Below are 20,497 nucleotides of genomic sequence, written 5' to 3'. Positions count from 1 at the left end.
AGGAGCTTTCAGGGGAGAGGAAGTCTGCGCTCTGGGGAGGATGGTAATGGACTGGAAATGTTTTAATTTAGCCTTGTTTATTATTTTTACAAGGAACCTTTGCACAACCTCTTTTTTTGTATCGTTTGTTTGTGGAAAAAATAAAATATCTTTGTGCTTGTGTCATCAATCAAACCACAAAGCCACTTGTCAGCCTTTATTGATGATGGTGGATATGAAATACAATACAGCAAGTGAAGTCATAACCAAAAGTTTGCATTTAAAATTGACTTACGGGCGCATGAAAGACATTTTATTCTTCATCTCATTGGCCAAATATGAAAATCCCTGCATCAGCCCTGATATTTTAGTTTATTTTAGCATTTTAAAGCTAACAGAATTAGCTTAGCCTCTTGACTAGCATCTGTACTGAGTGTCCAGCTGCACCCCTCCATACAGGCTGAGTTTGGTGCTTCCCCAGCTGAACACGTTTCCCACCATGGTGCTGTTCCTCTCACATGACATCTGGTTTCGGATATCTGCTGTGGTCAGGACATAGTCCCACACGTTCACATCAGTCATCTTACCCTCAAAGGCTTTGGCGTTGGAGATGCCTAGTAACCCGTCCTGGTCTATTCCCAGGATGAACACGCCACCAGGTCTGACCGTGTAGCCGCTTTTCAGGTACCTCTGCTCGCCCACTTTGCCGTTGATCCACAGCTCCGTGCCGCCTGAGTGCGCCGACCAGGTGATGCAGTAGTTGGCCCAGTCGTGGGACTTGAAGTTGTGTGGCAGGTTGACGTACTCGTTGCCGATCCAGAGGCCTATTTCTCTTGCGTCTCTGTCCTCGCCGAGAGAGACGGTCATCTCGTTTTCGTTGCCGTTGCTGGAGTAGGAGAAGACGGTGTGGACGCCCTCGAGCTGAGGCAGGAGGTGCATGCAGACGGTGAAGGAGTCCAGTTCCATGTGGTGGCTGGGGCGGGCCAAAGCATACCCACCCAAGTTTTTGTCTTGGAACTGGAGCACGAGGGGAAACAGGGTGCGAGTTTCTGAGGGGGACAGAGAAACCAGTTCAGAAACTTTCCTTTTTGATAAAGCTCATAGTTAGTCAGTTATGCTGCTTTAGGCTCAGAATGCAGGGGACTCACCATATCTGCTAGGTCTTGAGTTTCGAGTTCCACCTTCAGAGAAAAAGAAAGAGAATAAAAATGTGTACTTTCACTGCGCACCCTCAGAAGTTATTATCACAGCTCACTCACCTGAAGTCACGTGCTTTCCAAGAGACGTAATCAGGCCCTCGATCTTCAGGAGCCTGGATTCAATTTCATCTTGACGACAGAATGCTTCAAAGACAAAAAATGGATTAGACTCGTCTCTTGGTTTTTCCCTGAGTCAGCTCTGAGGACTAAATGATATTCTGCAATCACACTGTCACAACATGTTACACACTTCCTTTCCCAAGGCGTGGCAGGAAAGATGATTCCACCACTCGGTCGTTGAGCGGCTGAGCGATGCGGTAATCATTCCACAGGGTCTTGTTGTCCATGTCCATCAGAGTGCTCTCCAGTTTCCTGATCTGAACACAACAGAGGAGGACAACACATATTATATATATGTATATATATTATGACTTAGCAAAAGTAAAAAGGAAGCCAGTATCTATTTAAATAATGAAAGTAAAGTTCCAGACATAACACATAGAAGAGAGTGTTATTGTTTTGTCTTCCTGTAACTGTACCTGGTTGTGTGAAAGAGTGATGGGAGTGTCAAACACAGTCCACAGGATGCTCTCGTAGCAGGGCGGGGTGGTGAGGGAGCCCTGGTATCTGAAAAAATGGTTGAGGTTCTCAGGGAGCATGGAGCGCACGTCGAGGCTGGAAATGTTCATGGACTGACCTGTCAGGATCAAATCAAAGTCATGATAGTCTCAAATATTCAAATCAACAACACTTTATTAATAATATATAGTAACTCACCTGCATACTTGATTTTGTCCAGGTTGGAGATGAAGTCGCTGTAGTAGGTGTTCTCAAAATGCCCATCCTGTAAGCGAAACAAAGCTCTTTGAGGCTTAGAAACTTCAAGAATCACTTCATTTATTGTACTGAAAATATGTGTTAAACCCTTTTAGAACTCTGAATAAATATATATGCTGCAAAAATACATATAAGCGGAGCTACCTTAAAGAGGGGTATTATGCTGTTTCATGTTTTAATACATGTATATAATGTTACAATGTTGTATGTCCAAACTAAACGTGGGTGACGTTTCAAATCTGTAGGTAAAAGTATGCTGGAGTAATCCCCTGCAGGCTGCTGTGAACGCCAGGTTTCACACTGTTTTTTCTACACGCTGTACTTTGTGACGTCACAAAGAGCTGGCCAATCAGAAAAAAGCTGGTTTGTAGGGGGCGGGGTTTCTTGACTGATTCGTTTCAGGCAGTTTTTCTAACTATAAATTATGCTAAGCTACTCCACAGGTACCACAGAGTGTAATATGAAGCTTGAAATTAGCATAATACACCCCCTTTAATGCTTTAGAGCTACATTTTCTTCTGTAATGCAAGAACAAGAGCAAGAAGTGGAACAACCTCTTTCACTGTGTGTTTTTTAAAGAATATGTTTTCTGAATCGCAGTTGTTCATTATAATCTCTCATTGTACAAGAAAACAGTGTGTTGGATTAAAAGGTTTCAAGTTAATACAGAAAGTTGGGCTTTAAAATAGGAATGATGTTTTTGATGGACAGTTTAGTCCTGCCCAATCAGACCTCTTTTGAGTGTTAACATAAATACAGTATTATTACAAGTAACATAGAAGGGCTTGTTGTAATAGTTTTATTAAACCAGAATTACCCTTAACTACCATGTCAGAGAATCATTTGTCTCTTAATGAGTTAAGCACTGTCTCTCAGCCTCTCTGTGCTTCTATCCCAGTGGATGCCAGCAGTGGTGTTTATTCTGAGCGCTCACCATCCAAAACATTTCCTCTGCAAACAAGCTCTCATTCAATATGTCGGCATGCAAATGAACACTAAGTAGAACCATTCAACCAGCCTGAGTGTCCGCTCAGACACTTCATCATTTCATCATCAACATCATTTTTCAATACAAGGACTCTTTTTGTCAACTTCCTGTGGCACAATTAATGGTCATATATCAGAGATGGTGTTTGCATCCTGTGAAGATGTTGAACAACCTAGTGGTGAGAAAAAGCAGAAATAAAGGTAGGGAAGTGAAGTGCGTGTTGCTTACGTACATCATAGAAAAAGGCCAGCACTGCAAGCCCGTCAGGCTTATCTTTGGCTTCAGTGAAGCTCTTGTACTTGTCAGAGTTGTAATGGACGACGTGGAGCTGAAAGACAAGGTGTAAACACAGGTGAGGTGCCAAAACATAGCCAACTTAGAATAGAGAATAAACAAAGTATTAAAAAGAAAACAAAAACTTCTGTGTAATTAATTTCGATGTAGGTGGCTCGGAGATGGAGTCTGAGAAGAGGGTCGAGATAGGTTTTCAAAATAAAAGCTGAAGCGCGAAGTCGGTTTCCTTTTTGATGCAATCAAATCACTACTTACTTTAATTACTGTTTTTTAATGATTCATTAGTCTACACTTGGAAGTTTTCGTGCTTAGTTTAATCTCATGTTGACTTAGTCGATTAAGCTACACAGGTCTGAATATAGATACTGCCCCTGTTTAATTAAGAGCAGCCTTTAATGTTAAGATGATGTTTGCACTATGTATTAAAACCTGTCATCACAATAAAGGATGTTGGCATAGTTATTTCTCTCCTGCCCTTGATGATCACGCCAAACGGCCATTTGCAAAATCTGTTTAAACCAACCTCTGCCATGTAACGGATGCCGTCCACAGTGTGCTCCGCTCCGCTGGCCTCCAGGTCCCAGCCGCCCCAGTGCAGGTGCATCTGGACTGCTGTGTATTTCCCAGGGAGACCCTTGTTGATCTCCATAGTGGGAGGCAGGTCAATTTGAACTGATGGAAACAGGAAGATATTCAGTTTTAATACCTGCAGCACCTCAAACTGTCAAATGTATGTCATTGATGTGAGGTCATGCAGACTTTTCCAATCAATACCCTGCCGCAGTATTGATGCTCTATTAAAGAATTGGCAAGCTTGATGATCACTATGGATTGCACAAATTTGGAAAGTGTTGAAAATGTACTTAGTGAGTTTAAAACCATAAAAACTCGGAAACAAATCAAATGGCTGCCTGATAAGTTGGAAATATACTTAGAAATGTTTAAAATTCCCTTTTTTAAAATGGTCAGTAGTCAAAAAAACTTTCTATTTCAAGGATTTCAACAGCAAAAAGTGTCATGGTCCTTTAACAGCGACTTAATCTGAAATCTGAGTCATTTCTGTTTCTTTTCATGCTGGCTTATCTTACCGGTGTGTCCGTTGTTGGTCATGAGGAAATTCCCTCTCTGAGCATCATATCCTTTGAGCTCCAGCTGCAGCATGTCAGGGTTGTGTCTCACACTGCGCCGCTGGATGTCAATGGGGGACTGCTTCTTACCTCCACATGCAGGGTACTTGGTTGGCCAGTGCATCTGGTCCAAACCTCCCTCTGTTTCAGGAAAGTCAAGGACCAAAAATATTGTCACATTATAAAAATAAATCACTCACTCGCTGATCTGAGATACATTTAGGGAGTGACATTGTTCGAACAAGGTATTAGCGCGTGTTTGAGGATCGTTAATGCAGGTCACAGGTTGTTGGTTGCCGCTCACTGACACGCACAGGACTCGTTCAACTGGATATTGTTGCTACAGCTGATGAGCTTTTTCCAACAGTATTCACTCCCAAATTATTTAGGACTGCATCGCTGTATCCTTCACCTAATGATTTGTCTCTCAATCTGTTTTCACATGCTCTTGATGCAACCACAGTCTGACAGTGGAGGTATTTAGCCAATGGAGCGCGATTCACACAGCAAACCCGGGTCAATTTCCAATAAAAAAGTAGCCTCATAATATTTAAGCAAACTAGGATAAGTACATCTGGGCTTTTTCTTTTGTTTTTCTTTCACATGAACAATTACGCATTGGACAGGCTATCGAACACGCTTTACGCACGAGACCAATTTATATCCTATTCAGTTTTTCAAGTGTTAAGGTAAACATTATATAAAATCATACTAAATTCTAACACAAATGAGCCCTACCTTGGTATGTCCAATGTATATCACCATGAGGAATCCCAGCACTGACAACACAGATCAAAACAGCGGAGACAAACACAGAGTAAAACTCCATCGCTGCGTCCCTCTGTGCCTTTACGCAAGACTCTGACACCTCACGGAGATTTTCTCTCTACATTTAAACTGCGAGAGAAGGGAGGTGTTGAAACCTCTGTAAACGCCCAGAGCTCTTTCCAGCAGCCCCAAAGTGACAGGGAACTACTCATAGCGACTATCTCACCGTCTTATCAGGTTTCTAAAATAGGCTGGAGTTGTTTTACTTGTATTCCAAATTTAAAGCTGCGGGAAATTATGACAGAAGAATAAATACACCAACTTTTATTTTACTTTGGAATAGTATCAAATATATATTTAGACAAGAAGACAAGATTTTATGTTGTCACAGCCCTGGTACGAGCACATTCATGCCATCAAGCTTTGTTGGGGAAAACTGCAATCTGAGAAAATCCCAGATTCTTTTGATAAAAATAACTTCCTTGAATGAAAAAAAAACAGACTCAGCGGTAAATAATAGTCCATCATGACGGGTATCACCTGTTGATGCACACCAGTTACAACATGTCTCAACCGTGCATGCCAAAGCTGTCAAACTAAGAGGCGTGTGTGTGTGCAGGGTGCCAAGGAGGAACAAATGTCCTCAAAGATGAATGAACAAATTAATACAATTAAACGGGGCATTTTACGGTCTTGCCAAGAATTCGAAGATAAGATTGATAACACTGATAAATATCAGTTACCTTATCTTAGCATGAAGACCAGAAAAAGCTCACTGAAGAGCGAGGAAATGGTTTCTTTATTGGGCACAAAAACCAAAGAGTTGCAGGCTAATGTGTTGGACTATTTCTACGCTGGGGGTATCTTCTATCAGGTTGTCGGGCAAACAATGGCGTTGAAGCCAGGAAATAGTCTGGCCTAGATAACACCATGGAAAAAAAAAACTTTGGTTACTAGTGAGATTTAGTTGCTGTGAATTCGGCGGATGTGGTTACTTTCAGATGCAGTCATGCTAACTGTTTTCACTCTGTATGCTAAACTAAGCCAGCCAGCTAACCTTCTGTACCCGTTCTAGTTTCTGCACAGACATTAGCATAGCATCATTCTTCTAACTTTTGAAAGGAAAGCAAATACGTTTTCTGTCAAACTGTTGAATTATTTCTTCAACTTAATTTAAATTTTAATTTGTGCAAGGTTTGAGCTAGTTTAGGATTAGAATTTGGCCTGTGCACTTTGGAAAGAAATCAAGGTCAAGGTAAAGAAAATATCTGATAAAGGAATTAAAGTGTTTGGAGAGAGTCCTCATATAAAAAACGAATGTTGTCTTTGAGTGTGTGCAGGAAGTGATTGAATTACAAAGTGATCAAAGGACTCCCCTTGATTTAAGACTCTCATTGTTCCGCTCACATCCTTCCTCTCAGGAGTTACAGCCTCTCTGCAGCTTGCACTTCATTGATACCAGTTGTGTTTTGTGTTCGGATACCAACACCTAAAGGCTGATAAAAAGTGCTTTAAACAAGCCCAGGTGGAGAAACCAGAACTGAACTTTTAGGGTGACTTGACAGAAGAACATTTTCCACAAACACACAAAGACTGAGATCACTAAGAAGCCATGCTTTTCTATGCCCCTCGGCACTGAACTTGCATACACCAGACTGAACCAGAGCTGTCTTCCCCCTCAGAAAATCACTGGGTTTATCTTTGCCTTCAGGACAATAATAGTTTTTAAGGTCTTGGGGACTTTGACGATGTAACCGTACCAGCCAAGAGCAAGACCAGTAATTTAAAGGCCACATATGTTGAGCTTAACTTACATGATTCAGCCACAGACTATATGTACATGTATGTCGTGTGACGGCCTCACAGGAAGACAGGATGGAAACTGCTGGAAATAAAAGCAAAACAAAATCTAGATTCTGTCATAAGAATGTTTAATAAGTTGATTTTTCTTTTCATGCAACTGCTCAAGTATGGAGTAAAATCCACAACTGGAGAGTGCTCCAATCCCTGCATTACGACACCTCATCACAGGCATCCTGAATTTGAGACAGATGAAAATGTACAGCTCTGAATGTTTCTTTTTCCAATTTCTCAGTACTCTGTTCGGAAAAAAGCCCAAGAACCAACTACTTTATAACCTAGTTTTGACGATGTGTGAGGGCAAAGCAGTCAACAGGCAGATTCAAACCATATGACTCCCACTACCTTGACTTTTCACCCAGTAATAGCCTCCACCAACCTTCAGAGTAAGTAAATGGTATAGGTGGAATGAAACTCATAAAGACTCTTATTAGCATATAACGGGAAACATTAAATCAACAACAAGAACAAATACAAGATTCATTATGCTAACAATGTGTTTGTTCTAATGGCTAACAGCTTGTAGCCGAAGTTAAATGTTGGGGGATGTTTGTGCAACACTTTTCAATCTTCTTTCATCTGCAACACCTCAGTATCTTTAACTATCAGCTGTGAATTCTTCTGTTCTTTGTGGTTACCACTTCTGCTGACACTTAACACCAATTACCCCTAACCACGTTTACTGAGGTGCAATCTTTGTTATTCTTTTTTTTTCTTCTTTACAATATCTTTATTTTTGTATCTATCTTTCTTAAATCCGAGGGCACTATTTTTGATATTAAATAACATTTTCACAAGTAATCTTTCTTTTTTTCCTCCTTTTGATATTTACTTTCAACCAAAGTGAAGTATTATTACATAAAAATGATACAAAATGGACGGACATAGATGAAAGAGAGGCAAGATCCGACTGATTATATTGGTTTAATGGGGAGATAGAGCTGAGTGTCTTCCCCGTAACACTGTTCTGAGATGTTTTGCTTCTGAATAATTAGACCTGATGGGAGCATGTAGATTTAAAAAGGGAGTGGGGCCTAGGATGGAGCCTTGTGGTACCTCACAGGGTAGATTAGCTGGAGTTGAAGTGGAACGGTCTATGTTGATGAATCTTTTTAATTTTCTGTAGTATGTGTATTCATGTCAGTTTAGTTTTTTTTTTTGGCACAGGCACCAAAAGGTAAAAATGATGCAACCCCCCCAAACAAAAAAACTTAAAAAAAAAAACATGACAGTCAGATGGCTTTAATGGTGCAACTGAAACTTAATATTGAATGTAATGTAAGATGCTGCACAAAGAAGTCAAAGTGCTAACCCATTAATGTTGTAATATTTATTTTGCTGAGGTTAATAATTTTGAAGTATCCTTCCAGAAATTAACCTATCACATTAATGCAAACAATTAATGCAAACTCAGCAACCAGGGGAAGTTTGGTTACTTCTAACCACATGGACGTGTGAAAAAAAACCAAATGTGGTTACAAGAGGGTCCCAAGTTTTTTTGTGTGCATGAAAATGCACTGTTTGTATGTAAGAGTGTTTGTATTAGGACATGCACAGTGTGAAGAGCAAGAGTCCATTGAGCATGAATACTCTGTCCAGGAACGCCCCGCTCGCTCAGTCGCACACGCTCATACCTGGAAGCTGCCCAGTACAACCCCAGTCTGACTCATGTGAGAAGTTCCACTGGAGCAGATGAGTCCTATATTAAGGGCTGCTTGTTGTATAAAAAATGCTTTCACTGAAGAATTAACGTTTTGGGCTGATGAGAATGGCCTGAGTAATACACGTCCATGTCAAATCTAATTACCCAAGAACAATCAGCACAAAAACAGCAAAGATTTTTTTTTTTACCGTCGTTTCTTTAATGCCAGGAAAGTTTGGTACTTTGCTTGTGGAAAATATGTTGCATTGACTGAGAGCAAAATGCTACAGATTACTGACTCTTTTGAATGCCACTTCCCATCCAAGTGCAGCTTTCTAACGGAGACAAACAGATGAAGAGAGGGCCAGTGCTGTTTCCTCCTACAAATATTCCAACCATATTTTTTAACATTCTCGGGACTAGTGGACATATCGGGCTATGAGGTCATCTGGTACATATCCACCCTTTTTTGACACATTATGTTACAGAACAAACGAGCCTTTGAGGTACCAGGAGGTGGATTTTGTGACTACTGAAGAGAGCCAGGCTAGCTGTGTCCTTGTTTTCAGTCTTTGTGCTAAGCTAAGCTAACTGGCTGTTGGAGCAATTTTAGCCTACAGACAGAAGAACTATTCAAACAGGCATATTATCTAAATGTTTCCTTTCAAATTTAATAAGCAAGTCCAAAGTTAAACAATACAACTGTAATGTGAACCACTTTTCTTATGTACCCTTTCATTAAGGATATAAAGTTTGTATTGGTGGAGAGAGCCAGGAAAGAGGAGGAGAAGGGGTAGAACATGCAACAAATGGAGCTGTTGATGTTGAGATTGTGTGGTATGTGCAGTAACCATGAAGCTGCTGGGGCTCCTGTGTGGCCGTCTTTCAAACAAACCATCTGTTCTGCTGTTTCAACTGTAAAATGAGTCAATGATGAATCGCTTTTACAACAAGCCTGCAGTTGTAAGTAAGTTGTTAATCATTTTGTTTTGGTCTACATGCTCTGCAGCTGTTCTCCTGAAGGTCAAAGGTCAAATAGTCCCAAGAGTAGTCTCTGTTGAATTAAAGAGACAAGAATGAGGACCAAGTTTTATGCTAGAGGAGCCGAAATTCAAGCTTAAGGGATTTTTTACAACCTGGTCACTAAGAATCGTTTATACCTGATCTGTAAAGAATTATTGAGTTATTAATTACACATTAAAGCCAGTGTAAGAAATCATATCACATAATCTCCTTCAAAAGCAGTGCTAGATTTTAGAATTTCATCCAGCTGAGTGCCTTTTCTTGTTTGTTAGAACAGCCCTTTCCAAAGGAAGATTGTATTTATAGTCTGAATATTGTAAAAGCTCCAAATAGCCCTGTTCCCTGCTCAAACAAGCTAGGAGGGGAGGGGATGTGTGCAACTATATGGGGTAAATTTTGAGGTTTTTGATGCAAAGCTGCTGACAAGAACTTTGTTTTTGCTAATGCCTCCTTAATCCTCCATCAATGGTTTAGCAGGTATCAGAACTAAAATGATTTAAGAAGTAGTGGGCGAATGTGGACGTCTACTGGAGGCACTTGTTGCAGTTACATTATAGCGACTGAAAGCATTCGGCCAGCAGATGGCGCAGTTGGATTTAACGCCGACAGAGTCTCAAGGTCACTGCAGCAGACGTCCATCACTCTGGAGCGCCAGCATTACTGATCTGCCATGGATGTTGCACTCACTGCACTGCGCAGCTGCATGAAATCCGTGTCATGTAATGATGAGACGTCAGATATTTAGTGGAAGCCCACTATTCACTTATACAGTGATTCTCTTTTGCCATCTCATCATGAATGAGCGGTTTGGCCCACTGTAAAATACATAGCTGCAAATCCTCCTTGTAGCTACCTTCTAATTACTTACTTATTGATTTTCATGTCAAAAGACGTCAACGTTTGGGTCAAAACTTTAATATACTTGGTTAAAAAGTGATCACTTTTTAAATGTTTTTGAATGAATACGTTACTATTATTATACTTACAGCATTAGGTCGACTATGCACCATGCGATGCTGGGCCCAACTACATGATGATTTAAATTATTAAAATTTTCTTCATCTTTTTAACTGCAACTCAGCTCATCGATGATTCACGGTCCAACATTTTAAGCCCTGTTAAATAAATCACACACATCTTCATTTCCATAAATGTGGTGGAATTCGTGATGAGACTTCTAGTCAGCGCCAATAAAAACGTGGTCACGAAGGACATGTGACCAACGACTAACCACTGCACTGGAAATCCCTGCCTGCTACCCTGCACGTACTCACAATGCGTCATCTACCCGCATTCTGCTCTTTCATCCATACATGAGAAAAGAAAATACTACATTTCCCATAATTCAGCTCAAACATATCTCTGTACATGTATATATTCTGTGTTTATTAAAAAACATGATATTCATGCTTTTACTAAGATACAGAAAAAATCCGCATCCTCCTCGCCCTCATTTTGGATGTGTAAAGTCAGTCTGACTCCTGATGGCGAACGTGCATCTCTCCTCGCCGTAGTCTGCCTCGTGAGTCTGTCCCAGCCAATGGCGTTGCTCCGTTGGCCGTTCCTTCCTGATTCCGTCCAGTTATCATTGAGCCCGAAACGTCACGAGCGCCTTCTCTGCCTGCCCGCACGAGAGAGACAGCACCGTTCCTTGCACACAGTTAGGCGGAAAAGGTAACTTTGTCACCGTTATTTCTGCTTTTTTAATGCAAATCTTGGGAGGGGCCATTGCTTTTAAGATTTAAAGGGCATATTCTAAGATAATTTGTGTTATTTTAACTATTTTACTGTTTTATTAATGTGTACATGGTGTTCCACATCCTCGACGATAACCTTAAAGTCTTGTCCTTGTGTTAGCTTAGAAGCTTCCTTTGGGTGTTACCTCTTTTTAATGCTTGTTAATTCATTACTTTATCTTTCTGTGGCTTGCTGGATGGAGTAGTTTGTAGCCCACCGTCTATTTTTAACCAGGCCGTCAGCTGGCGAGATGTCACTCCATTTAGAACTGCAGGGTGTGTGGGAAAGGGGCGTCAAGTTGCAAGTCCGACTTCGAACAGCCTTTTCCATTTGTTAGAAGAACCAATATAAGTGTCTTCTTTTGGTTTAAATGTGGACAGGAAGTGATGCAGACTATCTCATACACTGTGCTAAGCTCAGACAATGAAAGAGCTACCAGTTGCTTGCAGCAGACGAGGGGGTGTGTCCACCCGTTGTTGGAAAATAACAGTATGTGGCAAGATACGACGCGTCAGGGTGTCCTTTTTTGTTGTAGTCAGTTATTTATCTACTACACAAACCTTAAGAAGATTATTTTACTTTTAACAAGCCACTCAGATAGTATTTGATAAGTTTTTTACTGCAGTTTTAAAGGTGTTGTTTTTATGAATAGTTATGTAACTGATTATTAACACACAGCTATGGCTTCCTGGAAGACCCCAAGTTAGCCTAACTGGGGTTTTTGCCAATCTAACATGTATACACACATATCAGGTATCAATCCTGAATTATTTATTTATCTGTGGGTGCCATTTTGTGGTGCCAGCATACCTCTTTACCCTCAAGCTTGCAATGGTCTGGCAGCAAAAACACACAAAAGCAGGAATAGAAACTGCCTGTAGTGTGTGTGCAGTGCTTGTGTTATAAGGGTCAGTGCAAAAACTTAGAAGTATATTCATTATCAAATATCTGCAGCATGTTTTCCTCCTGAACCAAAGTTAAATATTTCCAACTATTCAAATAATTGACATCAGATTTTCCTGAAAATCAGGGTCAGTCAGATTTAAGAATAATAAACAAGGGTACGAATTTGACAAACTCGACAGTTTTCAATTCACGGTGTCAGGGAAACATTTTGGTTGGTGTTAAAAAAGTATTGAGGTTGACTACCCAGCCCTAGTAACCTGTAAAATATTTCCATTTAGCTAAAGTTCGGGTCTGTCAGTGTATATGGGTGATTTTGCCTCTTGGCTGTATCTAGTTGCAAGTTTTCACACAGACTTTAAAGGCCAGAGGATTTTCCATTGACTTTGCTGTTGTCCCTTTGCAGCCTGTACTAAAAGTTCACTCATGCATTCATGAGTGGGTAGTCGAGTAGGTTTGCTCATAGATTCAGGGCAAGTTAGATAAAAAACAAATGGCAATCAATAGTGCAGCTGGCAGTCATGGCCACACTGTCTGGCTTCAAACTGTGTCTGACCTCCACTACTGGAATTTGGAGCGATAACAAGAGCTCATTGAGATAGACCACGACTCAGGCCTTCAACTCATATTAGTACAGTGTGACTCAGACAAAAGGAAGCCAAACATTGTGCCAAGTCATTCACCTATTGTTACTTCAAGTGAATTTTCACTGTTGTTATCAAGAGTTCTTGCTTAACAGTTTGATAGTGTTCTCAGCTCAGTTTTGCAACCATTTTGCAATGCTGTGTTGTAATCTCATATATGAAGTAAACTAAACGATCCTGCAGAGATTTTTTTTGCTGCATGGCCACGCCTTTTCTGTGACCAATATCTGTGCGATCCTGGCCTGCCAGCATCACTTGGTTCAGGTCCTTTGCACAGTTAATACATATATACAATAAGAAAATCTAATAGATACTTTTTTCGCTCTGTGTCCAAGTCACGCTGTCAAATAGATTACATTTTTAACTGTCATTGAGCATTTAATTTTTTGCCCACTCACTGTTTGACTCAAAGCTTTAATTCAGTAAGTAACAGTGCAGAGTGACCGACGTCTGTCTGACGTTTCTTCCCGATTGTTTCATCTGCAGATCCAGAACCATGTCTATCCTGAAGGTCCACGCTCGTGAGATTTTTGACTCCCGTGGCAACCCCACTGTGGAGGTCGACCTGTACACCAAGAAAGGTACTGTATGGCTTTTATGTGATTTCATGTACTGTCTAAATTCTGAACCATCTAGCCATTACACATTATGTAATAGGTAATACGAATATATAGCCATAGCTTAAACATAACTATTGTATAAGTATGTTCAATATAATTTTGCAGTAGGAACATTATATTATAAAGTTGTTTGCATGCTTTTGTTTTGTGCAATTCGTAACCGAGTGAAAACTAGTTAGGTTCTGTATTAGCAGGGTCAAGCCAGTGTGGCTACACTACACTGTGTCCAGCTCCAGACCCGTAGTGGGTCAGAGCAGATGGTAGATGTGTGAAAATAGCTCCTGTAATATCACACTGTCTCTACTGCACTCTGTTACTGTAATGGTTCCTGTTTGTGAGCACAGATAGCTCATACAGCAGATATTTCTAGCTAACCGATGGGTTGATTTGAATTCTTGATATAAAGCACGGTAGAGAGGTCAGGTGAATGAAATCTTTCCTCACTGTATGCTGGATTACATAATGAAGCTGGTGAACATAAAATGTCTCAACTCTGCAACGTTTGACACGTCTTCCTGAGGTTCAGATTAATGTTTTTGATTATCTAATGGCCTTGAAGCTTTTCGGCGGATGTTCTATTGTGTGAGCTGAAACAAAGGACCTGCTCAACCCCATGAAATGTCCTGAGAATTTTAATGAAGCAGCCTGAATAACCATTGACATGGAAGTGAGAGGATCAGGCTTCACTGCCTTGAATACATTGGCAGGAAAGCTACTGCTCTATTCTGCGGCCCTGTTGTCGTTCAGTAGTTTTGGATGGTTGCTAAGTTCTCTAGTTTACTGTAAACTGCACCTTTATTCTGTTTTTTGACAAGATTCCCTTTTAAGTCAGCCAGGCCTGTTGTGGCATCATTAGCCGCGTAGACCAGAGCGAGAGTGCTGCAACCGGAGCACGTCTGTCATAGTTACTGTAATATGTTATGTAACCAGCTTGCCTCTCTGTCACTGGCATACTATAAATCCAACTGTGCTTGTTGATAGGAGGATGGAGTTTCAGTAGCTCTGCTAATGTAGGCAGACATTTACACTAGCTGTTACTGTTCCATCCTGTGCACGGAGAACACAAAATAGAAATGCATTCAATTATATTTACCTGTAAATGTAATGATGTAATATAGCTATGTAAAAAACATTTCAGTTTAATCAGTGAATTCTACTTTTTTTGAAGGGGTCATAGTTGTTTGGTAGCTTTTTGTTTATGAGATATCATGTAAGAGCACAACATCTCATACTTTACCCTGATGGACGGATGCCAGCATCCTCCAGCTGCAGCCAGGTGATGCCTTCTTGCAGATGATTTGTTTGGCCTGAACTCACAGCCTAGACAGCGTCTGTCCTCCTGTCCTAAGCCTTAAATCCTCACAGACTCACACCAGCCCTGCCGCTCCACTGAGCACACTGAATAGATTTTTCCTCATCCCAAATTTCTCCTCATGTTGTGTGGCTCCATAATGGCCAGTCTCTTATATATGGGTGTGGCTTGGCATCCCACCAAAGATGCACTGCACATGCTCAGTTGGCAGCCTGCCGTCCCCTGTTACATCACAGCCCTCTGCTGCACATCCAGTACAACTTTCTCCGCACATGCTTTATTTCTCTCTCTGTACAGAATGTGTACAGTACTGTGGAGGAAGATGTCTATAGGTGAATAGATGTCATCCCCAAATAGCCTTTTACATGCTCTTACCCCATTAATGTTAAACAGTCCTACCTGCACTAAATGCTCTTTCACATGTTTGTGTCTGCAGATTCTGAGCTGTTTATATCACAGAATAGGTTGAAATTATATATGTAGTTATCATAATAATGGCCGATACAGTACAGTAAAACTACACTTCTAGCAAACTGCAGTCAGTCATTTGCCTTCTTGTCGGACATGACACAGCACTTTAGGAAATGACATTTGCGAACCGTCCTCTCTGTCTCCAAGGTCTTTTCAGAGCTGCAGTGCCCAGCGGTGCTTCCACAGGCATCTATGAGGCTCTGGAGCTTCGTGACAATGACAAAACCCGCTACATGGGCAAAGGTACGACATCTCCATTAATACCCCCTCCTAACTCCCTTGTTATTACTTCTTTTTTGTTGCTTTCTTTCATGACATTTCAGCACTACTGTACATCCTGCTACCTGCCCTCATCCTTTCCTTCTTCATTCTCTTTCTTCCTCCTGTTAGGGGTCAAAAGAGCAGTTAAATATATAAATGATTTCTTGGCCCCTGCATTGTGTAACCAGGTAATAAAGTGTGGAATAACAGGATGACTCTCTTACAATTTGGTGTGCACCGCAGCATGGAGAATAGGATTGCCTTTAGAAACTAACCTTGGCAGGCTCTAACAGATGTTCACAGATCAAAGAAGAAAAATCAACAATAAAGAGCATAATATGTGTAAAGAATAGTATTAATGAATAAGAATATTTTTTTTCATCCACGTAACTTTGGATGAGGTGCTCTGTGGTCATCTGTGTCACCTGCTCTGCATGGTCTTCTTCTGTCAGGGTCAGTCATGGTCTGCTTGTCCTTGCAGGTGTCTCAAAAGCTGTTAATCATATCAATGCAACAATTGCACCTGCACTGGTTAGCAAGGTAGGAACATTTATTGTTTGCCTAATGTATCTTGAAAATTCAATGGAAAATTATTATACAAAAATATAACATTCAAAGCAGTACTGACTGTCTCCATTTGACTAACTGTATAAGACTGAAAACTGACATGTTGAGTGTGTTTTATTTAACACTGACTTTTGCACTCATAAAAAGGATAAATATAAAATTAAACTGTTGAAGTGGGATGTTGTTATTAATCCAACATTAATGGAGTGTGTTCCTGCTTACTTATGAATTTAACCTTGTTAACCTTGTAATATTTTTATATCTGAATACAGTTTGACTTTTCATGTTTCGTCTGATCCAGGATGTGAACGTTCTGGACCAGGCTAAGATCGACAAGCTGATGCTGGAAATGGATGGCACAGAAAACAAGTGTAAGATGCAACTTCATGTACTATAACTGGTTGGCCAATGTCAGTGCAGAGATTTGTGAGCTTAACTTCTTAAAGTAGAGTCAGTCTACTTTCTGGTAGGCTATAGAGGTTGATGATGCACAATATTTATATAAATAGATAATTTGTCACTTGTCTGATGTCTGGTGATACATTTATTTGTTGAAGCTATAGCTGTATTGATATCTCTGGGTATATATGGCATTGTGAGCAATGTTGCAAATAAAATGAACAGAACTCTTTATGACAGCACTTTTACACATTTCTGCTTCAATGTGATCAGGCATCTTGATTTAAAAGATATTTTATCTTTTTAATAACAAAAAATAAACTTGAAAGTAGTTATTTTATTGAATTATTTTATAAACTATTTCTTAATTAATTTTCCAGAAACATACCATATTATGATATGATAAAGATTTTCTTCCATATTTCCCTCCTACTATCTTAGATAGTTTCAAGATATTGGCTGTGTACCAAATCACTCCCTGTTAACAATACAAAGCACTATATATATAGTTATGTACACAAGCAGCAATAGGCAGTCACATGTCGTGTTTATGCAACTCAATGAAGCTTACTATTTCAAAGTCATGCATTATTGACTGCACTAATTAAGACAGAAAATACTCTGGGAAGAATTTATATATCAAAAGAAAATAATGTTTCCTAATGCAGTCCTGAAAGAATCACATCCAATTTAATCAATATATTGATTAATTTTTGATTTTTTAAAATTTCGTACATGTAATTAAAAACAGAAATATTTGTCTCTACCCTCCCTCAGCTAAGTTTGGTGCTAATGCCATCCTCGGCGTCTCCCTGGCTGTGTGCAAGGCTGGTGCAGCAGAGAAGGGCGTCCCCCTCTACCGCCACATCGCTGACCTGGCTGGCAACCCTGAAGTCATCCTCCCTGTCCCTGTGAGCATGATGATAATATAGACTGTTTACACTAATAGGCCTCACAGATATCTACCATTAATATTTGATCCAAAGAACCATTACTTTCTGCCGTGATTCAATTAGGCTGAAACCTGAACCTCTCTGCTTCCCTCCAGGCTTTCAACGTCATCAACGGTGGCTCCCACGCAGGCAACAAGCTGGCCATGCAGGAGTTCATGATCCTCCCTGTGGGAGCCAGCACCTTCAAGGAGGCCATGCGCATCGGTGCAGAGGTCTACCACAACCTGAAGAATGTCATCAAGGAGAAATATGGCAAGGATGCCACTAATGTAGGAGACGAGGGAGGCTTCGCCCCCAACATCCTGGAGAACAAGGAAGGTGAGAAGAAACTGACTGTTCTGTTCAACAATAAAAGTTTCATTACAAGCCAGCAGAATTGGAACAAAGCTGAAGAAATCACTTGTTTTTTTAGTACTCTGTTGTGGGTTGTTTTTATTTCTGAGGAAAGAGTGGCTCATGGGAAGTTGTTGCTGTGTGTCTTCACTAGTGAAAAAGGAGTGTCTTGAAAGCATTACATACTTAGAACTTCCAGGGAAGTGCTTCACTTATCATGTCACTCTTGGGCCGACACATGGTTTCTAAATTAAGGCCTCAACTTAGTACCCGAAGCAATGACTGCCAGCCTCTGACTCCAGTGTCAGGTCAAGGTGCTGATATGGCAAATTCCCCAGCAATGACTCATTTTTGAAAAGTGAATGTTTTACTTTAATAAGCTACATCCCTCAGCCCATATTTACTGATGTTTATTCTTGTTGTCTAAGCTCTGGAGCTGCTGAAGAATGCCATCGCTAAAGCCGGCTACACCGACAAGATTGTTATCGGCATGGATGTGGCTGCCTCTGAGTTCTACAAGGGCGGCAAGTACGACCTGGACTTCAAGTCCCCCGACGACCCCAGCCGCTACATCTCCCCTGACAAGCTGGCTGATCTCTACAAAAGCTTTGTCAAAGATTACCCCGGTAAGGTTTTTTTAATTGACCCCCTTAATCACAGTTTAAAAATAGATAAATATTATAGAGCTCAATTAGACATAAAAAGCGAATGTAAAACATAGAGAGCGGATCAAAATAGATTTACTAGAGAGCTTTGCAGTTGTTTGATCCCACGCTGTAAGCTGCTAAGTTTAAATCATACGTTCTCCTTCCACGTAGGTGGGTTTGCATGACTCACGACTGTTTGCATGTGGGCCCATGCAAACTTCCAATATAGTGTACACAAACTGTAAGCTGATTGTGCTGTCTGTGTCCACAGGTTATGTTTTGGTTAACTCAGCATTGGTGTCAGCCAGCAGGCAGCTGTTTCCAGCAAAATTCTTTTCACAGTACTGTCAGTTAGCAGCTTCTGTCTGCTGCCCCCAAGTGGCTAAAAACAGTATTTTGTTTACGGTGCTGTTTTATGAATGGCCATAATGTCCCTCTCACCTTCTGTCTGTCCTTCTTCCTATTGTTACAGTGGTGTCTATTGAGGATCCCTTTGACCAGGATGACTGGGAGGCGTGGGCCAAATTCACAGCCGACACCAGCATCCAGGTGGTGGGTGATGATCTCACAGTCACCAACCCTAAACGCATCGCCAAGGGTGTGGATGAAAAGTCCTGCAACTGCCTGCTGCTTAAAGTCAACCAGATCGGCTCCGTCACAGAGTCCCTGGATGCGTGAGTGTCCACAAAGGAGCAGTGTAACCATATTCCTTGAAAGTAAAACAATTATTAGCTGCTAAGCTAACAAGGCTAACGTGTCTCTTTTTCTCAGCTGCAAGATGGCCCAGAGCAACGGCTGGGGTGTGATGGTCAGCCATCGCTCCGGAGAGACAGAGGACACCTTCATCGCTGACCTGGTGGTCGGTCTCTGCACTGGACAGGTAAACCCTTAACTTGGGTTCAAATCGCCAATGTGGTTTAGCTTTTGTATTGCACAGTGGTTCTTATATGTTATGTAATTCCTTTTCTAGATCAAGACAGGTGCGCCTTGCCGGTCTGAGCGCTTGGCCAAGTACAACCAGCTGCTCAGGTGAGTCCAATCCAAAAACATAACATCACTTCTAATGGAAAAATAAAAGCTCAACACAATTTTATAAACAGTAGGAAATGTGCATGTAAGCTCATTGCTCCTTCTTTGCAGAGTCATGATTATGCAGATATCTAAAATAAAAATTTTAACACCTAGTCATCATTTTCTTACAGGATTGAAGAGGAGCTCGGCGACAAGGCCCGCTTTGCCGGCCAGAACTTCAGGCACCCAATCTGAGCAGATCTTCCCTCTTGGGCCTCTGTGTGTTCATTGCTCATGAAAAAATCCCTACATATATACGCCACGCTAGATCGCCTGCCCCGTCTGGAGAGAAGAAGGAGAGAAAACTGCTGAAGGTCCAAGTCTGTGGTCTGTGGCATGGAGGTGCTACAGTACGTGATAGTGAAACCACAGTTCAGCTCACCCTCAAACTCTGCTTTAGCTCCTGAATAGTGTTGGTCCCTCTGTTTGTGTCCGTATAACTGTGTGGGAGATTTTTGTTTAGCTTCTTGTGAGTTGTAGTGATTCCTTGAGTACTCGAGCTACTGTAACTTTAGTACGGCTCTGCCTCGAGCAGAGGTAACAGTACTGTATGTGCAATGTGTCGCATCTGACAAGGTCTTGTGTTGCTGTAAGCGTTGGCAGAAATATGGAATAAACAATATAGTTTGAAATGTTTTGTGATTTATTTGTATCTATATTGTTCAGATGCTGACTGAAATCATGGGATTATTAATGAGCTTCAATTGTGTGTTCTATTGTTGACTATATAATGTATTATTAAGTCATTTAGGTCGACCGAGATCCAAAGGAGGGAACAAAGAAGAAACTCTTATAAATCTTCAAATTATTAGTTTGCTTCCTTAAGCTCATAATGTTTACTATCAAATAAGACAAGCTTATC

The 20,497-nt window shown here is 40.9% G+C and overlaps 2 protein-coding genes across 3 annotated transcripts; one reads left to right on the top strand and one right to left on the bottom strand.

The window, feature by feature from the left end:
* Positions 1-163: 163 nt before the first annotated feature.
* ca6 (carbonic anhydrase VI) lies at positions 164-5,272 on the bottom strand. Its single transcript, XM_069659783.1, has 10 exons — positions 5,163-5,272; positions 4,386-4,565; positions 3,821-3,969; positions 3,236-3,331; positions 1,956-2,022; positions 1,718-1,875; positions 1,429-1,555; positions 1,239-1,322; positions 1,128-1,160; positions 164-1,028 (listed from the first exon to the last, which is right to left on the bottom strand). The coding sequence occupies exons 1-10, from the start codon at positions 5,251-5,253 to the stop codon at positions 397-399; spliced, it is 1,617 nt and encodes a 538-aa protein (XP_069515884.1). The 5' UTR covers positions 5,254-5,272; the 3' UTR covers positions 164-396.
* Positions 5,273-11,314: 6,042 nt separating this feature from the next.
* Positions 11,315-20,267, top strand: eno1a (enolase 1a, (alpha)). Of its 2 annotated transcripts, none has more exons than XM_069659578.1 (12): positions 11,315-11,391; positions 13,488-13,582; positions 15,552-15,647; positions 16,147-16,205; positions 16,534-16,603; positions 17,409-17,542; positions 17,680-17,902; positions 18,346-18,543; positions 19,037-19,238; positions 19,336-19,444; positions 19,535-19,593; positions 19,767-20,267. In XM_069659578.1, the coding sequence occupies exons 2-12, from the start codon at positions 13,498-13,500 to the stop codon at positions 19,828-19,830; spliced, it is 1,299 nt and encodes a 432-aa protein (XP_069515679.1). In that variant the 5' UTR covers positions 11,315-11,391; positions 13,488-13,497; the 3' UTR covers positions 19,831-20,267. The 2 variants fall into 2 exon arrangements, with proteins under 2 accessions (XP_069515679.1, XP_069515680.1); XM_069659579.1 differs by lacking the exon at positions 16,147-16,205 and adding an exon at positions 15,795-15,853.
* Positions 20,268-20,497: the final 230 nt, after the last annotated feature.

This window comes from Semicossyphus pulcher, unplaced genomic scaffold, assembly GCF_022749685.1.
Source record: "Semicossyphus pulcher isolate SPU_LCO1_2020_fin unplaced genomic scaffold, fSemPul1.0.p SCAF_13, whole genome shotgun sequence".
Classification (NCBI taxonomy): domain Eukaryota; kingdom Metazoa; phylum Chordata; class Actinopteri; order Labriformes; family Labridae; genus Semicossyphus; species Semicossyphus pulcher.
This window is presented reverse-complemented; position numbering and strand designations above follow the sequence as displayed.

Excerpts from the sequence above, each read along its gene's own strand:
- ca6 (XM_069659783.1), bottom strand. The coding sequence starts at position 5,253 with ATGGAGTTTTACTCTGTGTTTGTCTCCGCTGTTTTGATCTGTGTTGTC. Across the intron at positions 3,970-4,385 it reads GACCAACAACGGACACACCG|TTCAAATTGACCTGCCTCCC; the intron begins GTAAGATAAGCC and ends TGTTTCCATCAG. Across the intron at positions 3,332-3,820 it reads GCATCCGTTACATGGCAGAG|CTCCACGTCGTCCATTACAA; the intron begins GTTGGTTTAAAC and ends CTTGTCTTTCAG.
- eno1a (XM_069659578.1), top strand. The coding sequence starts at position 13,498 with ATGTCTATCCTGAAGGTCCACGCTCGTGAGATTTTTGACTCCCGTGGC. Across the intron at positions 17,543-17,679 it reads AAGTCATCCTCCCTGTCCCT|GCTTTCAACGTCATCAACGG; the intron begins GTGAGCATGATG and ends GCTTCCCTCCAG. Across the intron at positions 17,903-18,345 it reads CATCCTGGAGAACAAGGAAG|CTCTGGAGCTGCTGAAGAAT; the intron begins GTGAGAAGAAAC and ends TTGTTGTCTAAG.